Here is a 21,135-nt window from a genome sequence, read left to right as displayed (position 1 = left end):
GCCTATTTTAGAGATTTAAAAAAAATAGATGGGGTAAGTGACAACCATATTGATGGACTACTTTGATCATCTTTTTGAGCATAAAATGATCCGTCTGATTTCAACCGGTCAAAATTTGCAAACATTTGTCTGAGGTTTGCTGTAAGATTGGAGAACAATAATTTCACAAATGTTCATCTCTTCCACTTGGGCTTGGAACACGTGTCTTCAGCAAGAAATGGACAATTTTTGTATTTCAGGGGGTTCACTGGGTTTTTAGATGGAACCCAAGCCCCTTTTACTGCCAGTAAAATGTATCCCCCCCACCCGTATAAACTGCACGGATTTGGCTCGGGCTATCAGAGTCACATGAGATGAATTCCCGCACCCAAGTTTGCTTGACAATAATCCTGCGCCGATATACCGCCTTTTGGCAATTTTGCTGGCTCTCTCTCTGTGGAAGAAGCAAAAATTTGCCACCATGGTAATCATACGTAATCAATACGCCCCAACGGCCCGTCGATGTTGTGGCACTTTGGACCCAACAAAATACGTAAAAAGAAGAACTTGGCTTCCCATGGCCGCATTTACGCCACGTGGTCACGGTAGCTACGTTTCCGAAAAAAAAAAAAAAAAAAAGGTGGTAAGCGGACGTCAGCCCCATTTTCTTTGCGTTCAGTCTCAAGGCTTTGCATTATGAAATGAAAAACATTGAAACGAGGGACAGAGCACAGCAAGGTCACCTGCTCCTCATCCCTTTTTCCACTGCAAGCGGGGGTTGGGAGGGCTGCTTGCTTGCTTGCTGACCAACTTCAGTCTAGACGGCTCAATACGCAGTTGACTTTTTAAACCCGCTTGTCTGGAAACAGAGCAGACGTGACGTGAGGTAAGGTTGGGGAGAGGCGACAGCAGAGATGCGGCGGTGCGTTTTAGCCGCCGCAGCGACAAACGCCAAGAGGGAGACGGAGATCCATCTCGTCGCTCTCTGCGGCTCCATTGTCAAGGTCAAGCCGGCCGCCGAGTTAAAAAGCCCACCCCGCTCTCTTCCATCATTCGGTACAGCACGAGAGAGGCGGCTCAGGAATTTGCCCTCGTCGAAAAGTCCGGTCGCGATCGATTTCACGTAAAAGTACGGTGGCCGCTCCGTGAGGGGGAATTCTCCAGTAAAAGCAAGTGGAGAGCACATTTCATCTTCACGCAGACAGGCTATGATGCTAATGTAAGCAAATTGAATGAAACATCCCCCAGCTCGGGCGATCTCATTTTCATTACTCCTAAACTTGTTAGATAAAGAAACGGTGACACTGCACATTGCACAATGATCTCATCTTTACGGGACTGGCAGTGCGCCCTTTTTGGAACATTTCTTAATCAATATTCTGCAGAAAGAAAGGCGGAGGGAAAGAAAGAAAGGCGAAAAAAAAGTGCAACCTTGCTCAAATCTCTGAAGGCGGAAGAAAAGCGCCGAATGACATCTGCGGAATCACTTGACGGGAACGTGGGGGACCGAGACGTGCTTATCTCTTGCGCTGATGTCTGTGATGAAGCATGAGACGGAGCAAAGGTCCGCACAACACTTATGTACAAGCGCCACATCGGGCGTCACTCGGATCCGAATGGTGAGTTGCATGCCCGTGGGACCTTTCCGTGAGAACCGCGTCGAACGAAAGAACAGGATGTTTTGTTTCTCCTCGTTTTTGAATCATTATCAAAGCATGTTGTCGCCGGCATGTGTGGGTTTTCTCAGTGACATTGACCTTGGAGCACCACTGACGCATCAACGCAGATCCTAATACAGAGTGCCGTCAACGAGGTCTTCTGTGGTTTGCTCATTAAGATGGGAACGCTAAAACAAAAAAAGTACTATGGCTAGCAGATGGCAGCAGTGGATGTCACAATGCTCCTCAATGCCAGGATCTTGCCATGGATCAAAATCGCGTGTCACCTTAAATCTTCTGCGGTGTCAGAAAAGATGACAGAGATGATTTCAATTCAGACAAATGATGTAATATAACCACATACGCACGACTAAATACTAAATTATACTGCTACGAATTGATCTTTTTTTTTTTTATTATGATTTTTTTTATGAATTAAAATTGCGCACGATCAGTGGGGATGTCTGAAATTGACTGCGAGTGAGGATAATGAAGCCATTAACAGTCGTGAGGGATGCAATTAACATCAAGTACTGCCTTCTCTCCAACCATTCTCAAAAGCACGCACGGATTTGCCTGTGACTAATGTGCAACTTTCACTTTGTTCCCAACGAGTGCGAGTGAGCTGGCAATAATCAAATCGACATTTGCCATCGGTACTGACGCAAGTGCAAGGTATAATAAGGATCTTAACTTTCAGACATTTGGTGGCAGAGTTGCGCACACTGTGTTGTTTCCTTCATCGATTGGCCCTCACCTGTGCCTCATCCTCCGCGCGGCCAATCAGCGAGCGGCGGAGAATTTAGAGCCACGGACGTCACCGGCTCGGATGACACACGCCGCGCGCCAGACGTCGGATGAAACTTTCAGACACCGGGCGCGGCGTGAGTCACGACGGGTGCCGCAAGGTTGACGAGCCATCTTGGACCGCGTCCGGCCGTTGGCCCACCTTCCGCATTTCATGGGGAGTCGAAGCCGATTGGATTTTTTTTTTTTTTTTTTGCTATGCAGCCTTTTCTTTTTCTGCAATGTGCCAGCGTGATATCATTCTTGTTTTCCAATGCAGTGCAATCAATCTCGGTTCACCACCTGGAATTTGCCCTGAAATTGTGTACGTAAATACGACAAAGCCCCGTTCCAGAGCGACTTTGAAAAAAAGTGGACAAAGTTGACCAATTCCATGGTAAGCAACTTTAAATAAGTGGCCTGTCCATTGTGTCCATTGTGACAAATGACCTTGAAACAGTTTGTCAGGTCAAGTCACGCTAAGGTTCGCTATGATTGGTCGAAACAAAGCGGGGCAAGATTCTGCACGAATCTGTTTTCAAAACGTTTTGCATGGTACGACACGCAGCAGTCTGGTGTTTGTTTACTCGGCATACACCCAAGTGAGCGGTGAGCTAACGGATGAAACATTTAGCTCGAGTTCAACGCAGGTTGTGGGACTCGTTGAGCTTCCTGACTTTCACATTTATCTGCCATTGAAGGGAATCGAACGATGAATTGATATTTCTTTGATAAAAGTCAAGCCGCCCATCCTGAGTCATAATCTCAATCAATCAGAGGAATCCAGACACAATTTAGAAGGCCAACAAGATGGCAATGTTTCGAGTCAGGATGTAACATGTTTCATCTGATCCCGTAGTCAATTCCAACTTTCTGCTTATGTGAGCAAATCCTAGAAAGAGACAGCAAAAGATGATTCTGATCAATATTGCCGAGACGCTTCCCGTCACCCACGATGCATACGGTAAACGGGCGGATTCAATGACTCTTCAAGTCGAACGGGCCAATTCAATGACTCTTCTATAACGTTATGAGGACAGTAAAAAAAAAAAACGCTCTACGGCTTTTATCACTTGTGCGGAACATTCCGATCGTACGCTGTAAAGAAAACAAACAAACAAACAGTATTGGTAGTTATATGTGAAGTGGAAAAAAAGTGTGTCGTTCAAAATGAACGAGGGTCAAAGAGCAAAGAATGCCGCATTCAATGTAAATTTCCACCACTACGAATGAAACATGGAGCAAATCGAGTCAATCAAAGTCCAAAACGTGAATGAAAGTCAACTTCACATTTCCCAAATGAATTTCTATGGCAACCACGTCTGCAGAAAACTCTGACAGCCACCCTCAAACTCGAATGAGTCACACACCACCTTAGTCCTCGTTTACACTTGAGTCACTTACGCACAGCGGGTGTGTGAAAAGTGATTACGGAAGAATCGGTGTCCCTTGAAAGACAAAAAAAAAAAGAGATTCACGCACGAACAAGAGAAAATGGCCCAAAGGGGACATCAAGGTGCTTGTGACGCAGAGTGGACTTGCCTGAGAGTAAACTCTCGCCATCACGTCACATTAGAAACCTTTAGCCTCAATGGGGTCTCGGCCAGGTGAGTCATCTCCCTACGCATTTTGTCCGTGCGTGGCCTCGCTATGACTGTGCCAGCCAAGGGGGGGGGGGGCCCGTGACGCGGCGGCGGCCGAGATCACGCGTGGCTTTGATGCAAATTCCTTCAGCCGGGATTTTTCTTCATTTCCAGGCTGAGCACTTCCACACCACCAAAAACGAGCCAGGCTAGCAGCCCACCATCGCAACATGGCGGGGAAATGCTCCAAATTGCTGCTCGCTGATCCACAAGGATAAAAAGATGCTTTTGGATCCGGAAACATTTCAATTGACAGCAATGACCTCCCAGCAATGACCTCCGCCCACGTTGGGACTTGTGTGGGAAAAAGCCTGGTTAGATTTTATTTTATTTTTTATTTTTTTTACCCCCCCTGCCCGCGTGCTCCAATCAAGTTTTTGCAACAATCCGGCACGGCAGCCTCGGGCATATTTGCATACCAACAAGGGTAGGCCTTTCCTTTCCTTTCCTTTCCTTTCCTTTCCTTTCCTTTCCTTTCCTTTCCTTTCCTTTCCTTTCTGTCTTGTTTGCATAAAGGTTGTACGGCGGGCGGTTCAGGTGTATGCCCCCCGGGCTCAAGCCATCCCTCTCGGAGTGCCCATCCCATTCCTTGCTCCTAATCAGGAATGTGCCACAAAGCAGGTGTGTAAATAATTCGCATTCAATAAACACCGTGTGCTTTGGATACCTGACGTCGCTGACGTCACGTCAGGCGCGGCGGCTGGAGGAAAGCAAGGTGGAGATAAGGCTTTTTTTTTTTTTCTTTTTTCCCCCCGCAGACTTGCGAGTCCAGACACAGGCGCAGCGAAAATAGCTCAAGGGGCAAACAAGGTAACCTCTTTGAAAAGATGCTTCGGGGGGGGGGGGGGTGTCTGCCAAGTCCCACACAATACTGTCTGCACTGAATCGCTGCGCTCGCAGTCTTGCTCTGCAGAACAAACCATCTTTAAATGTCTGGGCGCATCGACTCCAGCCTGGAGCTGCTCATCTGAATAGCAAAAATGTTCACCTCGTTCCGTTCTGCACGTACAACGGCCGCTATTGTTTCTCATCCGCTCTTGAGAGCACTCAAATTGCTGTCATTTGAGGATTTGGTATCTTCGAGAGACACATCAAGGAATGGTGAATCAGTGTCGCTGGAGTCCATGAGGTCACCATACGCACATAGAGGAACGCAGACCCTCGACTCCCCCCGCTCGGGTTAAGCCGAGCGCATAATTGTGTTGCGCTGAGGTCATGGCCACGTCTTGCGCTGGCTGGCGACAGCATAACCGCACAATATGTCACTATGGTGCTATAAGCAGATCCTCTACGTGGTAACCCGTGTCGAGAATAAGGCGCGGAGGCTGCCAATGTGCTTGAAAGGTTAACGTATCCCTTACGAGACATGCCTGCCTGCCCGCCGTTCCCTCTCGCCCTCCCTCCACATATCGCGGGCAAAGGGGGGACAACAAGTCCAGACATGTCAATACTAGCCCGGACATCCCCATTAAGGCTCCCGCCCGGTTCTAAAAGTAGAGAGAGAGAGCGCATGGATCGCATATCCGCTTGTTTACAAGGTGTTTGCCCAATGACACAACTTGCAGGAGAAGGAAACAGCTGATGCGCCATTTTGCTCCTGCTCTTAGAAAATGCACTTTGGAGTAGCTGACGCGACTTCTGATAAGAGTCTCGGGTGGGACGTTAAGAGTCCAGAATGCGATTCCACGGAGGCACGGGTGGGTAGGCCGCAATTCTTCATTTGGGGCCTTCTCTGCCATCTTGTCTCAAGATAACTAACATGGCCAAAAGAGCCCACCGGGGAGCTAACAGCTGGATAAGCCTCACCGCTCGCTAACACCATTTTATTTTTTTCAATGGACAACAAAAGTCTTAACTTGACATACTTTTGATTTTCCCAGAAAGGTCGTAGCTGCAAATGGACATTTTTTTTCCGCTCCATGTAATGGACAGGTGGACAGGTCATGGTGTAGTATAGAAGCTTTAAGTGCTACAAAGTCAGTGGATGTGGCCTTTCTTTGTTTTCCTGAGGCCATAGTGCAGCCCTGGATGAATCGGGCCTCATTCATGGCTAATGTAGCAGACAGAACAGATGACTCCTCTTTCATCATTCTCCACGTACGCTCGCTCAGCCTCCCCCGTCCGTCACTGCCTCCTCGTGCACTTTCTCTCTTGCGCTGCTTATTTGCCGCCCATGGCACTCATGTTCCGGAACGCTCGAGTCAAACGTTTCGCAGATAAGATGAATATCCAAACTTGTTACGATTTACCGTCTCGATCTCACCGCGTAAACTATTACGCAGATAAAACACAAACTCTCCCATATTCCTCCCGCTTAAGAGACAAGGATTGTTTTGAGACGCAGACAGATAGCGATAATCGGCCGCTTGTGTTTTCCTAAGTACTTCAAGAGCGGTCTGAAGAGTTCCTTCCGCATTGGTTGTGTGGCTGGCTGGCGCAGACGCCACTTTGACCCTATGTTGTGTTTACACACGCTCGCTCATCCATCTCGCACACAATGCTGATGGAAGAGTGTCGAGAAATGAGGCATGTCGGCCATCGCCTCTTTGGTTCCAGCGAACGGTGGCTGCTTAGCCGCACGCACGCACGCACGCACATGCATGACTTGCTTCACAGTTGGACTGAGTCAAGACATTTGTTAAACCAATAAACACTTTTTTTATGAGCTAGCAAGGTATTTGGTTTGAAGCTATGAGTCAAATATTGGAATGATCACAATTTAGGACTTGTCTGACTCTGCCAGATTCATCAACCCAAAAAATTGCAGTTGATGACTTTAATTGTAGCTCACGTAAGGTGGAAGTAAGCACACAGATGGCTCGGGACCCTTCGCCAGTGACTGTGACACTGTCACACAGGAATTAAAAAAAAAAAAAGAAAAGAAAAGAAAAGAGCTGGCATATGAGTCAGGCCCCACAGGTTTGGCCACCAAAGGTGGCTGAGTGCATTCCCAATCCTGGCAGAAGAAATGTAACCAAGCGTTACTTGGATTCAGACGAGCTGGCCCTCGGAAAGGACACGGCGGGAGCAAACTGGAGAGCCGCACAATGAAGCTCACTGGCTGGCTTTTTGTGCGTCCAATGACCTTTTTGTGCGGCCATTCTCCTTAAGAGTCAAAATGGCACGAGAAACGCCAGAGTATTTTCCTCCGTCTGCTTGTGTTTAAAAAAGGCGCTGCCGTCTAGGTAGCAATGTTGACAACTATTTGACACATTTGAAGATTTGTGATCAACTAAGCAAAACGCTTGAGCCACATTTGTGCACGGGGTTCATGATTGAAGACCACCACGACCTACATGCTTGTGACTCTTGCCAAAGAAAGCCTCTTGGAGCTTTCTGGATGTTTGATAGCGAGAAGATTTCCCAGAGAGTCGACTTTATTATTTTTTTTTATTTCTATTTGCAAAGGGAAAACTTGTTCTGAAATCGGTCGCCAGGCATCTCGGAGCAGAATATTCTTTCCATTTCTGTAAACTAATTGAAATGTGTTTTGCACAATCACACAATTAGTCAATGATATCATGAAGTATTTGTGGCCTGCCATGTGATTAGCAAGGTTTGGCAAAGCAAACCTAAAAAAAAAAAAAAAAAAAAAAAAAGCTGTCTGAAATAATGAGCATTTCTTTCAACTTCAGTTCATTTGATTAAACGATTGAATTGTTTCTGTGAACGTGTGCAAAAAGCAAAGAGCACATTCGCTGCAACTCGATGAGGAAAGTATCTGTCAAGATTTGATGAAGAATCGCGTGCGCTTTGATTGTCTGCCAGTCCTGTCATCACAATTTATTTGCGCACAAGACATTTCCAAAGGCACGCCATGAAATTCAGGTTACATCATGTTGCGCTAAAGAGCTTCTCTGTCTTCCAAAGAACCGTAAACTTGCAAGGTATACAGTCGAACGTAAGCAGTGGGGGTATTTTTCCACAGCAGCCTCAAAAAAAAAAAAAAAATGGCTGTGAAGATAGTCTTGTTGTTGCTCAATTAACACCTGGAAAAGACTTTTCCGATGAAGATAAAATTGACTCTCATACAAAAATAAAATGTAATGAAAGCAGAATTGAGCAGAATTTGAGCTTTCCCGAGTGACGATATCGTGCAATTATTTGTCTCCGCCTCCAGCAACCCAAGGCGCCGCCGCTCCAGCAAGGTGTGTGCGTTGATGATCAACGTGTCCTGCAACTCCTCGTGAATATAACGTGACCGACATCAGGATATAAATTGTCAGTATTGCCCAGCACCCTTGTGCTAATGCTAGTTTGATTCATAAAACGGTGCAAAGAAGAGTGGGGAGGGGGGGGAGCATCTGCAAGCATTTCCACTGATTAACACTAAACACTTCCTTTGCGCGTGACAGCTACAACAGGTAAGCGCAAATGAAAGACGATGTTCGCCCGTGCAGATGCGATGCAACAGAAGCGAGCGACTCCCTCCCTCCCTCCCTCCCTCCCCACCTCGCTCTTGGCAGCAATTTCCACCTGGATGGCCTTCAACTATGTGCCAAGAGGATGTCACGGCAGCTCCATATCCTCTGTGTGACAGTGTAATTCCCTCTGCCCTGCAGCCATGTCTGCAAAACTCAGACAGTTTACATGTTCATGTGGCTACATCTCACCGGGGAAGAGCCACATGCCAAGTATTCTGCGCATTCATTTAATTTCTGGCACTGGCAGATTAACCCCTCCGACGTCAGCTGTCAGAGGTGCGATAAAGTCAAAGCGGGAGGTGTGTTTGATCTTGCCTCGAGTCTGGGGTAGCGCCGCCCTTTGGCTTTGTTAGCGGCCCACCGTTGACTCTTTGCTTTGTTACATTTTAATATAGCATTACCGCTAGCTTAGCTTAGCAATCCAAGTATTATGTGGGTGAATGGACGTGGGGAGCGGGAATCTGTCAAGCTCCAGACATTATCCAACGCAGGTATGTAGAAAGAAATCACACGCAATTAGGTCATTATCTATTTCACACTCCATTACAGAGAAAATTCAATTTAATTACCTTTCTAAAGCCAAGGCTGAGTCGTAGTCGAAGTAAAGACCGCTCGCTGTAATGCGATGTGACTTGTTTGAAAACTTTTGTCATGCTATGCCCGTTTTAGGGATTGGCAAAATTTGGGAAGCCTCTGGTTTTCAAAAAACGTCTGAGCTGATAGCAGAAAAGCTGGAAAAACGTCGGCGTCGCATCAAAACAAAAAGTGTCATGTTGCCGTGGCGCTCAAACACTGCTAGTTACAAAAATGAATCGGATTCCATTTTCCAAAGAAGTGATCAATTGCCTTTATCAATTCGTTATATATTTCTTGATTCATTTTGCGTGACTAAAGCTGAGTGACCGACTTGGCCGTAGCATTTGGTTGCGACATCTGTCATTTACGATTTCCCTTAACAAAGGGGAACAACGTGATTAAAAGCAGAAATCGGAAATTTGTTCAATATATTATTCTCCGACTCCCGGATACGCATCGCAACGGCAAGAATGTCTTGACAAGATTACGGCTCGGTTTGCGTACAAACGTATATCAAGGAGGCAGGCGATAAAACAAAGACGTTTCGGATTTCAAAGCCGTGTGAAAATTGAAAGACGAATTTCTCCAAAACAGGACGCTGCGCTCGTTAGCGCTAGCTCGAGTCAACTAATGAACAGTCGATAAACGGGTAATATATTAACCGTTGGCCGTGGAAGAAGCAAGAAACACCACCACCCGGCCTCTCTCGTATACTCGGCGCCCCAAGCAAAGACTTATCGGACGACTCAAGCTCCAAAAGTAAAATGACCCGGAAGACCGGTAAAGCTCTTGGGAGACCTTTCCGGGCTCATCCATCAACGCGCAGACAGCCTTATTTATTTATTTTGACTTTGAATGCTCACACCTCCAGAGATGTTTACAGATTCATCTCGACGGTGCTGAAATGTTGAAAACGAGCAACGAACCGAGGCCCGAGTAAATTCTGGATTCTTACACATTCTGCAATGAAATTGAAATCCCATTTAAAGCCACAGAGTCTGGATGGAATTTGGAATTTACATCACTTTGCTTCTTCACCCTCCGCAGATGGGCCGGGCCGGGCTGGGCCAGGCCGGAGCACTGTGTCTCCCTCCCTCCCTCCCTCCCTCCCGGTGCTGCCCTCTTGGCCCGCAGGTCATTGGACGCGCCGATTACCCGCAAGTCCTTGACACAAGACAAATCTGTGCGCTTTCATCTGTGTCGGTGGGTCGCCCCTCAAAGCCTCGTTACAGGATTGGCGCTCGCCAATTAGCACAATTAGCTTTTGGCAAGCCGCCGGCGGCGTCACACGGCACCGGCTTTGCCCTGATGCTACCTGACAAGCCAACAGATCAGTCATGTCTGCCATTGCGGGGGGTAAACTTGCTTCGGGAATTGAGCGCAGATGAAAAAGGATTGCGACAATCAAACTAAATACCAGGATGATCGTGAAATCAATGTTTGACATTATCAATCACTTTTTTTGGGGGGGGGGGGGGGGGGTCCAAATCATACAAGCAAAGTTGTCTAACATTGTTGGGATTGTTAAGCTTCTTCGCTTTTACATTTTCGAATTGTGTCAAATAGAAAGAAAGAAATGTTAGTGCTTTACGTGACTACAAGTATTCAAAGCCAGAGTTTCTTCATCTTTTGAAATAAATGTGTGCGTGTGGGGGGGGGGGGCATAAGAAGTGAACATCTGGAGGTGGTTGTGCCATGAAGGAATGCAGATGCTTGACGTAAAAGGCTCTGGATTGAGTGTGGATCGTCAATATGCAGAATGCGTACGTGTGTGGGTGGGGGGCGCCCATTTTATAGGCGTTTCGAAATCTCACAGCAACATCTGATCAATCAATGTTGAGGTCAAGTCAAGATTTATAGAATGCGAGACTTCCATCAATCAATACGCTGTTAAAGCAAACTCAGACGATTGCGATGCAGATTTTTATTTATTTTATTTTTTTTTGGATTCCCTTAGCTGTTTAACCTCAGAGTCAGGCTCGGCTGACGATCTGGGGCAATGCCATTCAAGATGGCTATCTTCTCTCAAAACAAGAACCCAGGAAGTGTTCAGTCCGTCATTACCACAATTTTCTCCGAGCGTGGATTCGGCTCATTATGGAATCCGTGGAGGAGACGTATCGACTCTACTTTTTAACTCTTTCCAGCTGAGGTCAGAAAAGATGACGGAGACTACAGCGTCTATGAACGCAGATGATGTTTTGGAGCAGAGGTGAGGGGCTTGAGTCACATGACTTTGGGGCTCGCTTGGCTAAACCTAATGACTCATCCGAGATGACTGAACAAGTCCTGCCTAATACAATTGAAAATCTGCCGAATTCTTTTTTTCAAATAAGCCATTCGACTCAATTCCTTCTTACGACTTACACATTTTGCGGCTTAGTCGCTCGCAGCACCATTCTTAAGCGTGACCAGCGGATCGCCTACAGCCGACAGTTTTATTGGTGTAAAACACGGTTTGATCACGTGTGCAAACATCTGCAGGGCTTGTTCTGCCTGCACACCTTGTCTAAAAATACTCATCTTGACAGTAGGACCAGGCAATCTTTTTTTTCTACAAGAATCTACAAGAAGAATTTTGTTTTCAACAAGAGCAACCAAATTTCAGAAACAAAAACCGCAGTTTGCATTTTACAGGTGCCGCATCCCACATAAACGTGCATTCGCAGACCTCCCAGGCTCATTCCACCGCTCAAGTGGAAAAAGCCCCACCCCCCCATCACTTTCACCACAGTATCCTCACTCTTGATGGTTCCCAGTAAACATCCAGCCCTGTCACCCTCCCTCCAAAATATCCTGGAGGAGGTCAACTGAGAGATTAAGACCCTTCAAATGGGGTCACGGAGCTCAATGATCAAACAGGGAGCCGGGCCCGGCCCCCGTGGCCTCGCTCAACCCACTTTATTATCAGGCTTACTGAAATAGAGACAAAAAAGCTGGCTAACAATTACTTCTCTAAAGCATGACCAAGCCACCCTCCTCTTAATCTGCAACGGCGCTGCCACTGCACCAATCAGGATGTCTCCATCGCTTGAGATACAAGACTGCGCTCGAGGTAAAGTGCAAATATTTTAGCAGGTTGTCCTGGAGGACGGCTATTTTAGACGTGTCCCTGCTCCACACCGACGACACGGCGGATGGAAGAGACGTTTGCTCTCGATTGCTTCTCGGAGAGAACGACCGAGGAGTCACCCGAGGGGGTGAGCCGAAAGCACATCCACGAGACGTACGAAACGTCTGCGTCATTCGGTCAATGAGTGTCTGTCTGACTGTTTGTGTCAAACGGATGATTAATGATGCGTTTGATGGTCGAGTGTTGACTGTCTCCGTTCCGCTTCTTGTCCACACCGTTCATTCAAGAAACCATTTCCAAAGAAGTGATGTCATTCACCTTTCCGGTTCTGCAAGGCCATTACACGTTTTGAGTCGTAGCTTGCCAATGTGCTGGAGAAGCAGATCTCGATTTGGTCCAGATGTTCTCCGACTCATACCGGGCATTGTTTTCTTCACACTGGGCTAAAGTTTAAAGGGATGATTCAAGAGCAGATTACCTTGGGTTTGAAAGAGTGACCGAGTGTTCTGTCATCTGGGGATTTGACATCAAAGTTTGATTCTTTGACTTCTTGATTGTGGAGTAAAGCTGCTGTCGCGGGGTCGTAAGCCCAGCTATGCGAGCCGACAAGCCATTCCGTTGTATTTCCCACAAAAGTCAGCTCGGACTCTGGTTTGATTTAGGGATTACAGAGTATCAGCAGTTTGGCGTTCTCCTATTCCTCTCTACCTTAACAACCGCTGAGCGCTCCAAACACAGACAGCATTTTGTAAAACAAGAGCTTCTCGTGGACGCAGTCCATTAGGCCCAACCATCCAAACAGACCTGCTTTGTTGAGGTGTTATATCAACAGGGTGACCCTCCACTCCTCGCCGGGCTTCCTCGGGCCCCCCAATGGCAGGAGATTGATGTCAACCAGGAATTTTGCTCCATGTTTCCTTCCAACACTGGCCCAGTGAGGCCTTAGCAGGTCTGCAGGGCCGTATCGGGCTCGGGCACCGGCACCTTTCTTCACCCCTCCCTCCTTCTGGTGGTGCCAGAAACACCCAAAGTCACAAAATGCCATGCTGTAAACAAGGCGCGCCATTGGAAAACAGCACTAGCCAATGGCCGTGTGTTTGTATGTTGAGGAAATGAGCCACCTTTTCTGTCAACACAGCAGTTCCTGGAGGCCAACACACGGGGGGGGGGGGGGGACGCCGCCATTCATATACGGACGGTGTCATCATCAGGAAAGAATTTCAACCAACTGAATTTGGCTTCAGTATCTCAAAGATTCACAAATAATCTGCAACGCGGCTAGCGTCTTTGGAGGAATTTGCCGGAGGAAACGGCTTCTTCACTCAGCAAAATCAAATCCGAAGTGAACATCTCCAAGGTTAATAAAACGACTCAACATGGGTTGCTTTGCAGGCTTCAATCAGTGGTTGTAACAGAATACAGACCTTGTACTGACTGGGAGCTCTCCCATCTATACCCGCATTCTTTCCGAACGCCGTACAGCGGGAGTGGCCGACGAGTCGATTGCGCCGCTGATCGCAAGTCGACCGTGAGGCGCCAAGTGTGTGTGTGTACGTGTTATTTTCATTTTAAATTTTAGCTAAGCTACACTACGGCCTGGTTACTCATCAGTGTCACGTCCACAAAAAGGTATATTTGGTTGAGAGTGGTTAGCAGTGTTTGGGTCATTTAATTAGGAGCAATTTTATTATTAACATTTACGGCAACAATGTTTGTTAGCACAACAAAGCAAGCAAATCGTTTGCACCAAAGTGATTTCTGAGCTATTTTAACTTGTATTTAACTTTTGCAAAGTTGCCCAACCTAGTTGTCAACTATGAGTTTTTTTAATTACACTTTTGACACACATTTTACAACGATGGTCATTTTAAACACTCGGAAGTTCTTATTTTATGAACCTACTTTTGCTGATACTGCGGTGTTGTTCACCTGAATGTAAAAATAGAAAATAAAAAAAAACGCTTCAGCGATAAATAGAAAAGTTTGCTTCGAGTAACTCCAAAACGTCTGAAAAGCAATGTGCACTAACCCTGAACATGACTTACACGTAAAAAGCTAATGGAAATTCTCATGAATAATGAAAAGATGCATAGCATGCAGGATATATATGGTTTCTCCTATAGGGCACATGTGACATCATTTCAGTGTTTTTGATTTTGGGGGTGGCAATTGTTTCTCAACTTTACGTTGATGTACAAGTTGGCAAAAAAGAAAGTTATAAAAGAAATAATAGCCTAGCCTTGGCAATCGGCACCAACTTTGATTCGAAAAGAATTTTTACGGCAGCAAAGAGCTTCATCCACAGACGTATAGCGTACTTTACGAGCCGTACTTAAATGGGACGACTAACTTCACAGTCTAACAACCCCGCGACAGGACGGATACTATCGGACGAGGATGTGAACTTCTACCTACCCTGCGCAGAGGAGACACAACTGCACTTATAGCGTTTCAGACATGTACCTGTGTACGCTAAGTGTAACTGTCATTTAATATTAAGCACCTCGCTGGAGCATCTTGACCTGCATCAATAAGTCATGACGAGACAAACAATTGAGAAGAACCTCTTATTTTCTGAATAATTTACCATAGGAAGGGAATTTATAATTCACAAGGAACGTGACGATTGCACTAATCAGGTTATGGCGGCCAAGCATTCCAACCGCTGGGGGGAAAATTCATTCTTGACCACGAGCGGAGCCCTTTCAAGTGAACATTAAGTGCTAGAATGGGAAGCTGGGGAGCCGAGGAGGAGACCCCTGCAGATGTTGAGCAAATGTTTGCTTAACATATGGATGGAGGAGGCCTGCCGCTTTCTTCTGGCACACTCCGGTCTTCTGGCGAGCTTACTATTTCCTTGTTGCTTCTCAAGAAGGAGGGGGGGGGGGGGGGGGGGGGGGGGGGGGATGTCATCTCAAGGCAACACTGCCATGACTTCATTGACGGGAAGCGGTACGGAGGAAAGGAAGCACGTGGTGTGGGCAGTGACTGGTCGCGCAACGCTTCTTCTTTGGTGACTCACCCAATAGCAAGTGACACAGCGGTGGGTGAGTCAGCGATAATACATTCAATCTTTAACATCAAACAAACGCCATCGATGACTCAATCAAAGACGACGTCACGCTACGAGCGTTCGATTCGGCCGAATGACAAAAGCGATTTTTGTCTCTCGGCCGAGGTGTGTGGGAAAAGTTGCAGGGTAGCAAATGTAAAGTACAACCGCTGGATTCAAAATGTGAATTTTGAACGCGACATTTTGGAGCAGACGACACATCTGCATGTCCTTTCCTTTGCATCAAGATGTGGGCGGCCAGGAAGACCAAGCTAGGCACGCGTGACGACGATGAGGCTGGAAAAGTGTGCTAGTTTCCAGGGCGATTACTTAAAAGGAGAAAAGTGGCAGTCCTGGAATTTTCCTGACACACGATTGTGAGCCAAATTTGGGGGGTATCAAAAGTAGTTTGAGCGCAATGAGCAGGGGGAACCTGAGAAAGGGCTAGCAGGGTCATAAATAGCACGGAGCTCATCACAGCTTTAAATTCCCAATGATGGATTTGACATAGTTGAGCGAGGCACACATCGCATCAGTAATAGAAGCAGACCTACTTTATAGAAGTCATTCGGTTGAACCGACCGACAAAGTGCAAATGAGGCCGACATCCATCCGCGCCGCACGTGTCATTGGTGTTTGCAAACAGTTGCAAAAAGTCAATAGCTCGAGAAATTGATACAAGCCAGGGTCAAATATGGGCAAAGGACAGACACATCACGCTAAGACCAGTGAGCCCAGTCGCCACCACACTGCACGAACGGGCTAACGTTACGGGCAACGACGAAAAGAGCCGCGTTGTGGCTAGGGCGAGCTGCCGATTGAAAGCATCAATGAGATTAGTGGCTTTCCGTGACCGTTGTGACTTGTGCACAAATGCAATCAATCCATACTAATGACTTAACCCCAGTTAAACTGATTGGGGGGGCCAGTCAAAGGGTTCCGCTTTGCTGGAGGACTTTTCTCACTAAGGTTTCCCAGAGACCATTCCCCGTCCCTTTAACGGTGGCGGTGGTCCCAGCAAGGAAATACGGATGGCCCTCCCTGAAGACATTAAAATAGTGAGTGAGTGAGTGAGTGAGTGAGTGAGTGAGTGAGTGAGTGAGTGAGTGAGTGAGTGAGTGAGTGAGTGAGTGAGTGAGTGAGTGAGTGAGTGAGTGAGTGAGTGAGTGAGTGAGTGAGTGAGTGAGTGAGTGAGTGAGTGAGTGAGTGTATTTGTAGGAAAGAGAGGCTAAAGGCTTTTTCAAAACATCAGCGAGAGTCGTAGTGGCAACGCTAGCCATAACATCCTACGCTGGCGAGGAGAGAAAGAGAGAGAGAGCCAGCGAGAGAGAGAGAGAGAGAGAGAGAGAAAAAAAGACAGGTGGAGCAGACTATCCTTGTTTGTTATTCCAGCCTCCACAAAGAGTGATTAATTGTGTCGTGCAGGGAGGTGAGAACACGACCTATAACTACATGACTATTCCATGACTTTCAGGACTCTTTTGCCAGAACAACAAATGATCAAGCAAGACAAATGTTGAGGGTTCTGACTTGGCCGTGACGATGACCACGTCCTACTCGGTGACTTATACAGGAGTTAGGAATGAATGGATGATCGAATGAACAAATCAACGAATGCGTTGATGAACGAACAAACAAACGAACGGATGGACGAACGAACGGATGTCGCTGCGTTACAACGATGCTGTTCCAGTGTTAAAAGTTTGCTTGCAAACAATAATCAGCCAAATATCAAAACAGGCTTATGTGCTTCAAGGAGAGTTGGTGTCTTAGTCCAAAAACGTTTTCATACACCGTTCGCTAGCAAGGATTAAGAGCCAAAATAAATAACAGAGTTCCGTTTGTTTTTGAGCCCAAACACATACGGCGTTGACTCGTTCCGTGACCGCGCTCATAACTCGAAAGCTCGCATCGCAAATCATCCTACGCCAAAACGACGCTCGCAACCGGTGGCTATAATTTATTTATTTTTTCCATCTTCCATTGCCAGTGTTGTGTTCTACGTGAATCTATTCCTGGCTATCAGACAATGTCGCCTGGACTCCAACACGGTAGTGGCCATATCCCAAGGGTACACGTCAATAGTCTGCATCCTGTATAATTCATCCATCGAGTGGTCACACGTCGGTTAAATAGCGGCTCAATCTGTACGTGTGACGTTTTATCGGCCAATGGCGGTAGAAGCGTTCCGATTGCCGTAAGTGGAAAAACGGCGGGCGCCGAGTCGGGCCCCGGGTTACCTGGTTGGGCGTCCTTGCGGCGGGCTTGTCCTGGTGATTGGCGAGGATGAGGAAAGGCAGCGTGCAGAGCTGAGGGTGCTGCAGGGCCGAGTGCAGCTCATTACGCGCCGCCTCAAGGTCCTCGTCTGATGAAGCGCTGTCCAATACAAAGACGACACCCTGCGACCCCTGGTAGTAGCGGCACCAATATTTCTTGATGTTGTCAGCTCCTGCGGAAGGACATTAGATGGAGGGAGTCGTTGTCATTACTGATGTCAGCGCTGGCATGGAAGAAAATCAAACGGGCACCGGGGTAGAGAAGGGAAAGAAAAATGAAATGCGCTATTCCTTCCTGAAGGTAAAATGTGTTCAAGGTCAAAGATGAAATAAATGAAAACAAATTTAAATTTAAATATTTTTCTAATGGTTACTTGACACTGTTCATCTTTCCCTATTAAAGTGAATGTCAACGGACACACAAACAGTCGGGGATTTTTCATGTGGGAAAACCGCAATCCACAATTTCAAGAAGAGTTTCACAAATACTTTTTTAGTGACATGATTTCTTGCAGATATTAAGAATGTTAGAACTTAAGAAGCTAGAAAAACAGGAGATACTGCAAAGTTCCCAAATGATAAAGATCTGAAATAATGCGAAATGACCAAGTTGAAAAAAGCCAAAGACAAAGCCCTCCTACTTCCTCCCCCGCCGCCCCCTGAGACCTCCATCTGAAGAGGAAAGCTGTTGGACCAAGTGCCACTTGAGAGTGACCCCCCTCTCATCTTTGCCGTGTCCGTCACGTCTCGTTGGCGACTTCTGCCACCTATTGGTGTGACGGCAGGACTTCTAAAGGCAGGATCACGAGTCACACGTTCGAAATAATGTTCAGATCTTCGAGGAAGTCTTAAAAGGAAGATCTCGGCAAGATCACGGGTCACACGTTTGGAATAACGTTCAGATCTTCAAGGAAGTCTTAAAAGGAAGATCTGGGCTCTTTCTTACACTGTCTGAATACTTCGAACCATTGTTACATTACACAGCAGTGCAGCTGTCTTGGATCTAAATCGAGAGCGATCTTCTCTGAAGGAAGTCAGTCGCTTAGGCACAAGACCAGGAATTCCACGACAAGGTTTTTTTTTTTTTTTACATTTGGACCGCAACACATTCATCTGCATTATACACTTATAACACTGGTGAAAAGTGTTGAAAAAGGGGGGAAAGCGTTAACAAAGAGAGGTCAAAGCGAGGTCTCTGCGGAATCAAATGGCTTAACTAACGTCTGATCTGAGGAAAACACGTCAAAGCGGCCCACCCAACCGGTCCGGTCCCCCTTCCAGCTCAAGCTGCCAAGAAATACTTTGTCAGCCCTCGCTTGCTGGCAGATGCAGATGAAGACAAGCTCAAACAAGGATTCAAATAACTTCATCAACGTGACGCATTCTCATTTATTTGAGGTCAGCGAGAGATCGCTGAAAGCGAATCGCGGGAGTCGACGCACGTGTTGGTTTACCTCGTAAAATAATTCAAGATAAGCATTTTTTTTTTTTGCAACCCGGTTAAAAACAGCGCTCAAATGTTCCAGCGGTGGTGCGGTAGGGTTCAACAACTAACGGAAAAAAAAAAAAGACAATTAAGCCTGCAACACGTTTAAGGTGAACCACAAAAAAACAAAAACATATTGTTAGGAGCTACTGAGAATCCCTTCAAAAACAAATTGCTCTTCCCGACATTACTAATGGAGTCCACGTTGGCACATTTTGTTTATCTGGGGCTACAAATGGATTTTTGTTTGTTTGTTGGAAGACTTTTGAACAACATCTCTCTCACACACACACACACACGCACAAACACACAAACACACACACACGTGCACACAATCCTTGGATTGTGCACCTGCCCTTCGTATTAAGTCGCCGTGATTCCCAAAAAGTGGTAGCGAGCGCCTCATTGAATGCGGGATGACGTTGCTGCTGTGCGACTAATGGATGAATTCAATCATGAATGAATGAATGAATGAATGAATGTCACAGTGGCTTGAACTTTATTTGAAATCATTTTAAAGCATTATAGTTCTATAAGTACAATTCAGTTGTCTTTAACTTTCTTTTGAACCTTTGTTGACTTCAATGTGCAATTCATTTAAATGACTTGATCTTTTTTTTGTTTTTGTTTTTCCAAACAACATGCAGTCTTTAACTGTACTTAGTAAATCTGGAGGCGGTCGTTTGAATAAAAAGTTTGGTAATCACGAGTCGAGATTTTTGTCCGATGGGCTCACTTGTAAACGGGGAAAATCTGAATGAAAGGTGTTTCGTAAACAAAACGATTGCAGAGACTTTGTGGGTGTCGAGGAGCAGCTCTGGCAGTTTGCTTACTCGGCTGACGAACGAGCCGAGGGCGGATCTGGAGCTGTGACGTTTGGAACACAGCTGTTTGGAAGTCAACAGTAAACAGGAAGTCCCGGACTGACACATGCGTTGTGCAGACGCATGTGGGAGACCGATAAATATTTGACATACAGTGCTCGACGTAAACAGTTGTTAGAAAATGTAGAGCGTACTTTTGAATAAAATAGGGGACCCTTTTCAGATTTCAAATGGAACAAAGAAAATGAAGAGAACAAAACACCTTGGTGGAGTTTCCAATGAATTGCTTCCAAATGACCAATAGTGTGCAATCTTTAGGACGTAAAAATACGTGTCCGCCATGTGCATATGGCGAATGTGCTGAAGAACAACAGCCAGCGATGACTGTGGATTATTTGGACCACCTCTTCATCAGCTGTCATAGTGTGGCATCAAAGCAGACTGTGAAATGGTCTGTCTAGACTTGACGTCACATCATAGTCCGGCTTGCACACATGCGCGCACGCACACACACACACACACACCTGACAGTGGCTGAGTTACAAATATTTGTCACCCGAAAAGGATTTGATTCAATGCGTCCGTTTGGCTGCAGTCGTCAGAGCGACCTCTGAACAAAATGAGACACGCGTCTCCCTCTGCAATGCACAATTTGATAAAGACGTCACAGAGAATGGATTTGTATCGTTTGACATTGCAGGACAATTGGGAGTATTATTACTATTGGGAGTATTTGTACTATTGGGAATATTGCATTTTACTGTATTTTCCCCAAAGTGGCAAGACGTGAAGCGTAGCGGCAGAAGAATGCCAGTCATCGTGTTTAAGAGCTACGATCTCAAATGTGCGCTAGTTGGGCTCCCTCTAGTGGTACGCAAAAGCATCACCGAATGAAACCACATGCAGCAGTGTCGTTAATGATTCTTTTTTCCAGTTCTGTACTGTTGTTTCGTAGAATTTTGCCGCTTTTAACTTGACGACGTCTGCATGTAACCTCTTTGAAAGAGATTTTGAAAATATATATATATATTTTAGTACAACTTTGATAAGTAAAACATTCAAAACACTAAAACAACCTAAATACAGCTGATTGTAAAATATGTTGACTTCAATTATTATTTAAGCGTCTTATTCAAGCCCAGTGTGTAACTCTCTCTGCATTTGAGTTCACTGGCCCGGATGGATTTGTCGTAAGCTCAAGCTGTCCTTTAAACCAGAAAGAAGCTTACCCTGATGTATGATGCCCATAATACTTGCGGGCGCTCTTGAAATGCCCGTCGCAAACACGCATTTGTGCTTTATGGCTCAATTTACTTTGGGCCAACCCGATGCTAAGCCTCCATCTAAACAAAACGGCC

The 21,135-nt window shown here is 46.2% G+C and overlaps 1 protein-coding gene across 2 annotated transcripts in view; it reads right to left on the bottom strand.

Annotated features, from left to right (window-relative positions):
• The window catches only part of LOC148397450 (ADP-ribosylation factor-like protein 15), a 48,105-nt gene that overhangs the window by 6,581 nt on the left and 20,389 nt on the right, over positions 1-21,135 (bottom strand). For both annotated transcript variants that reach the window (XM_088375197.1, XM_088375198.1), the window contains exon 4: positions 17,432-17,640. In XM_088375197.1, the coding sequence (XP_088231323.1) occupies positions 17,432-17,640 (209 nt within the window). The remainder of the gene's footprint in view (positions 1-17,431; positions 17,641-21,135) is intronic.

This window comes from Syngnathus floridae, chromosome 5 (genome assembly GCF_059516105.1).
Source record: "Syngnathus floridae isolate MCC-2025c chromosome 5, RoL_Sflo_1.0, whole genome shotgun sequence".
Classification (NCBI taxonomy): Eukaryota; Metazoa; Chordata; class Actinopteri; order Syngnathiformes; family Syngnathidae; genus Syngnathus; species Syngnathus floridae.
This window is presented reverse-complemented; position numbering and strand designations above follow the sequence as displayed.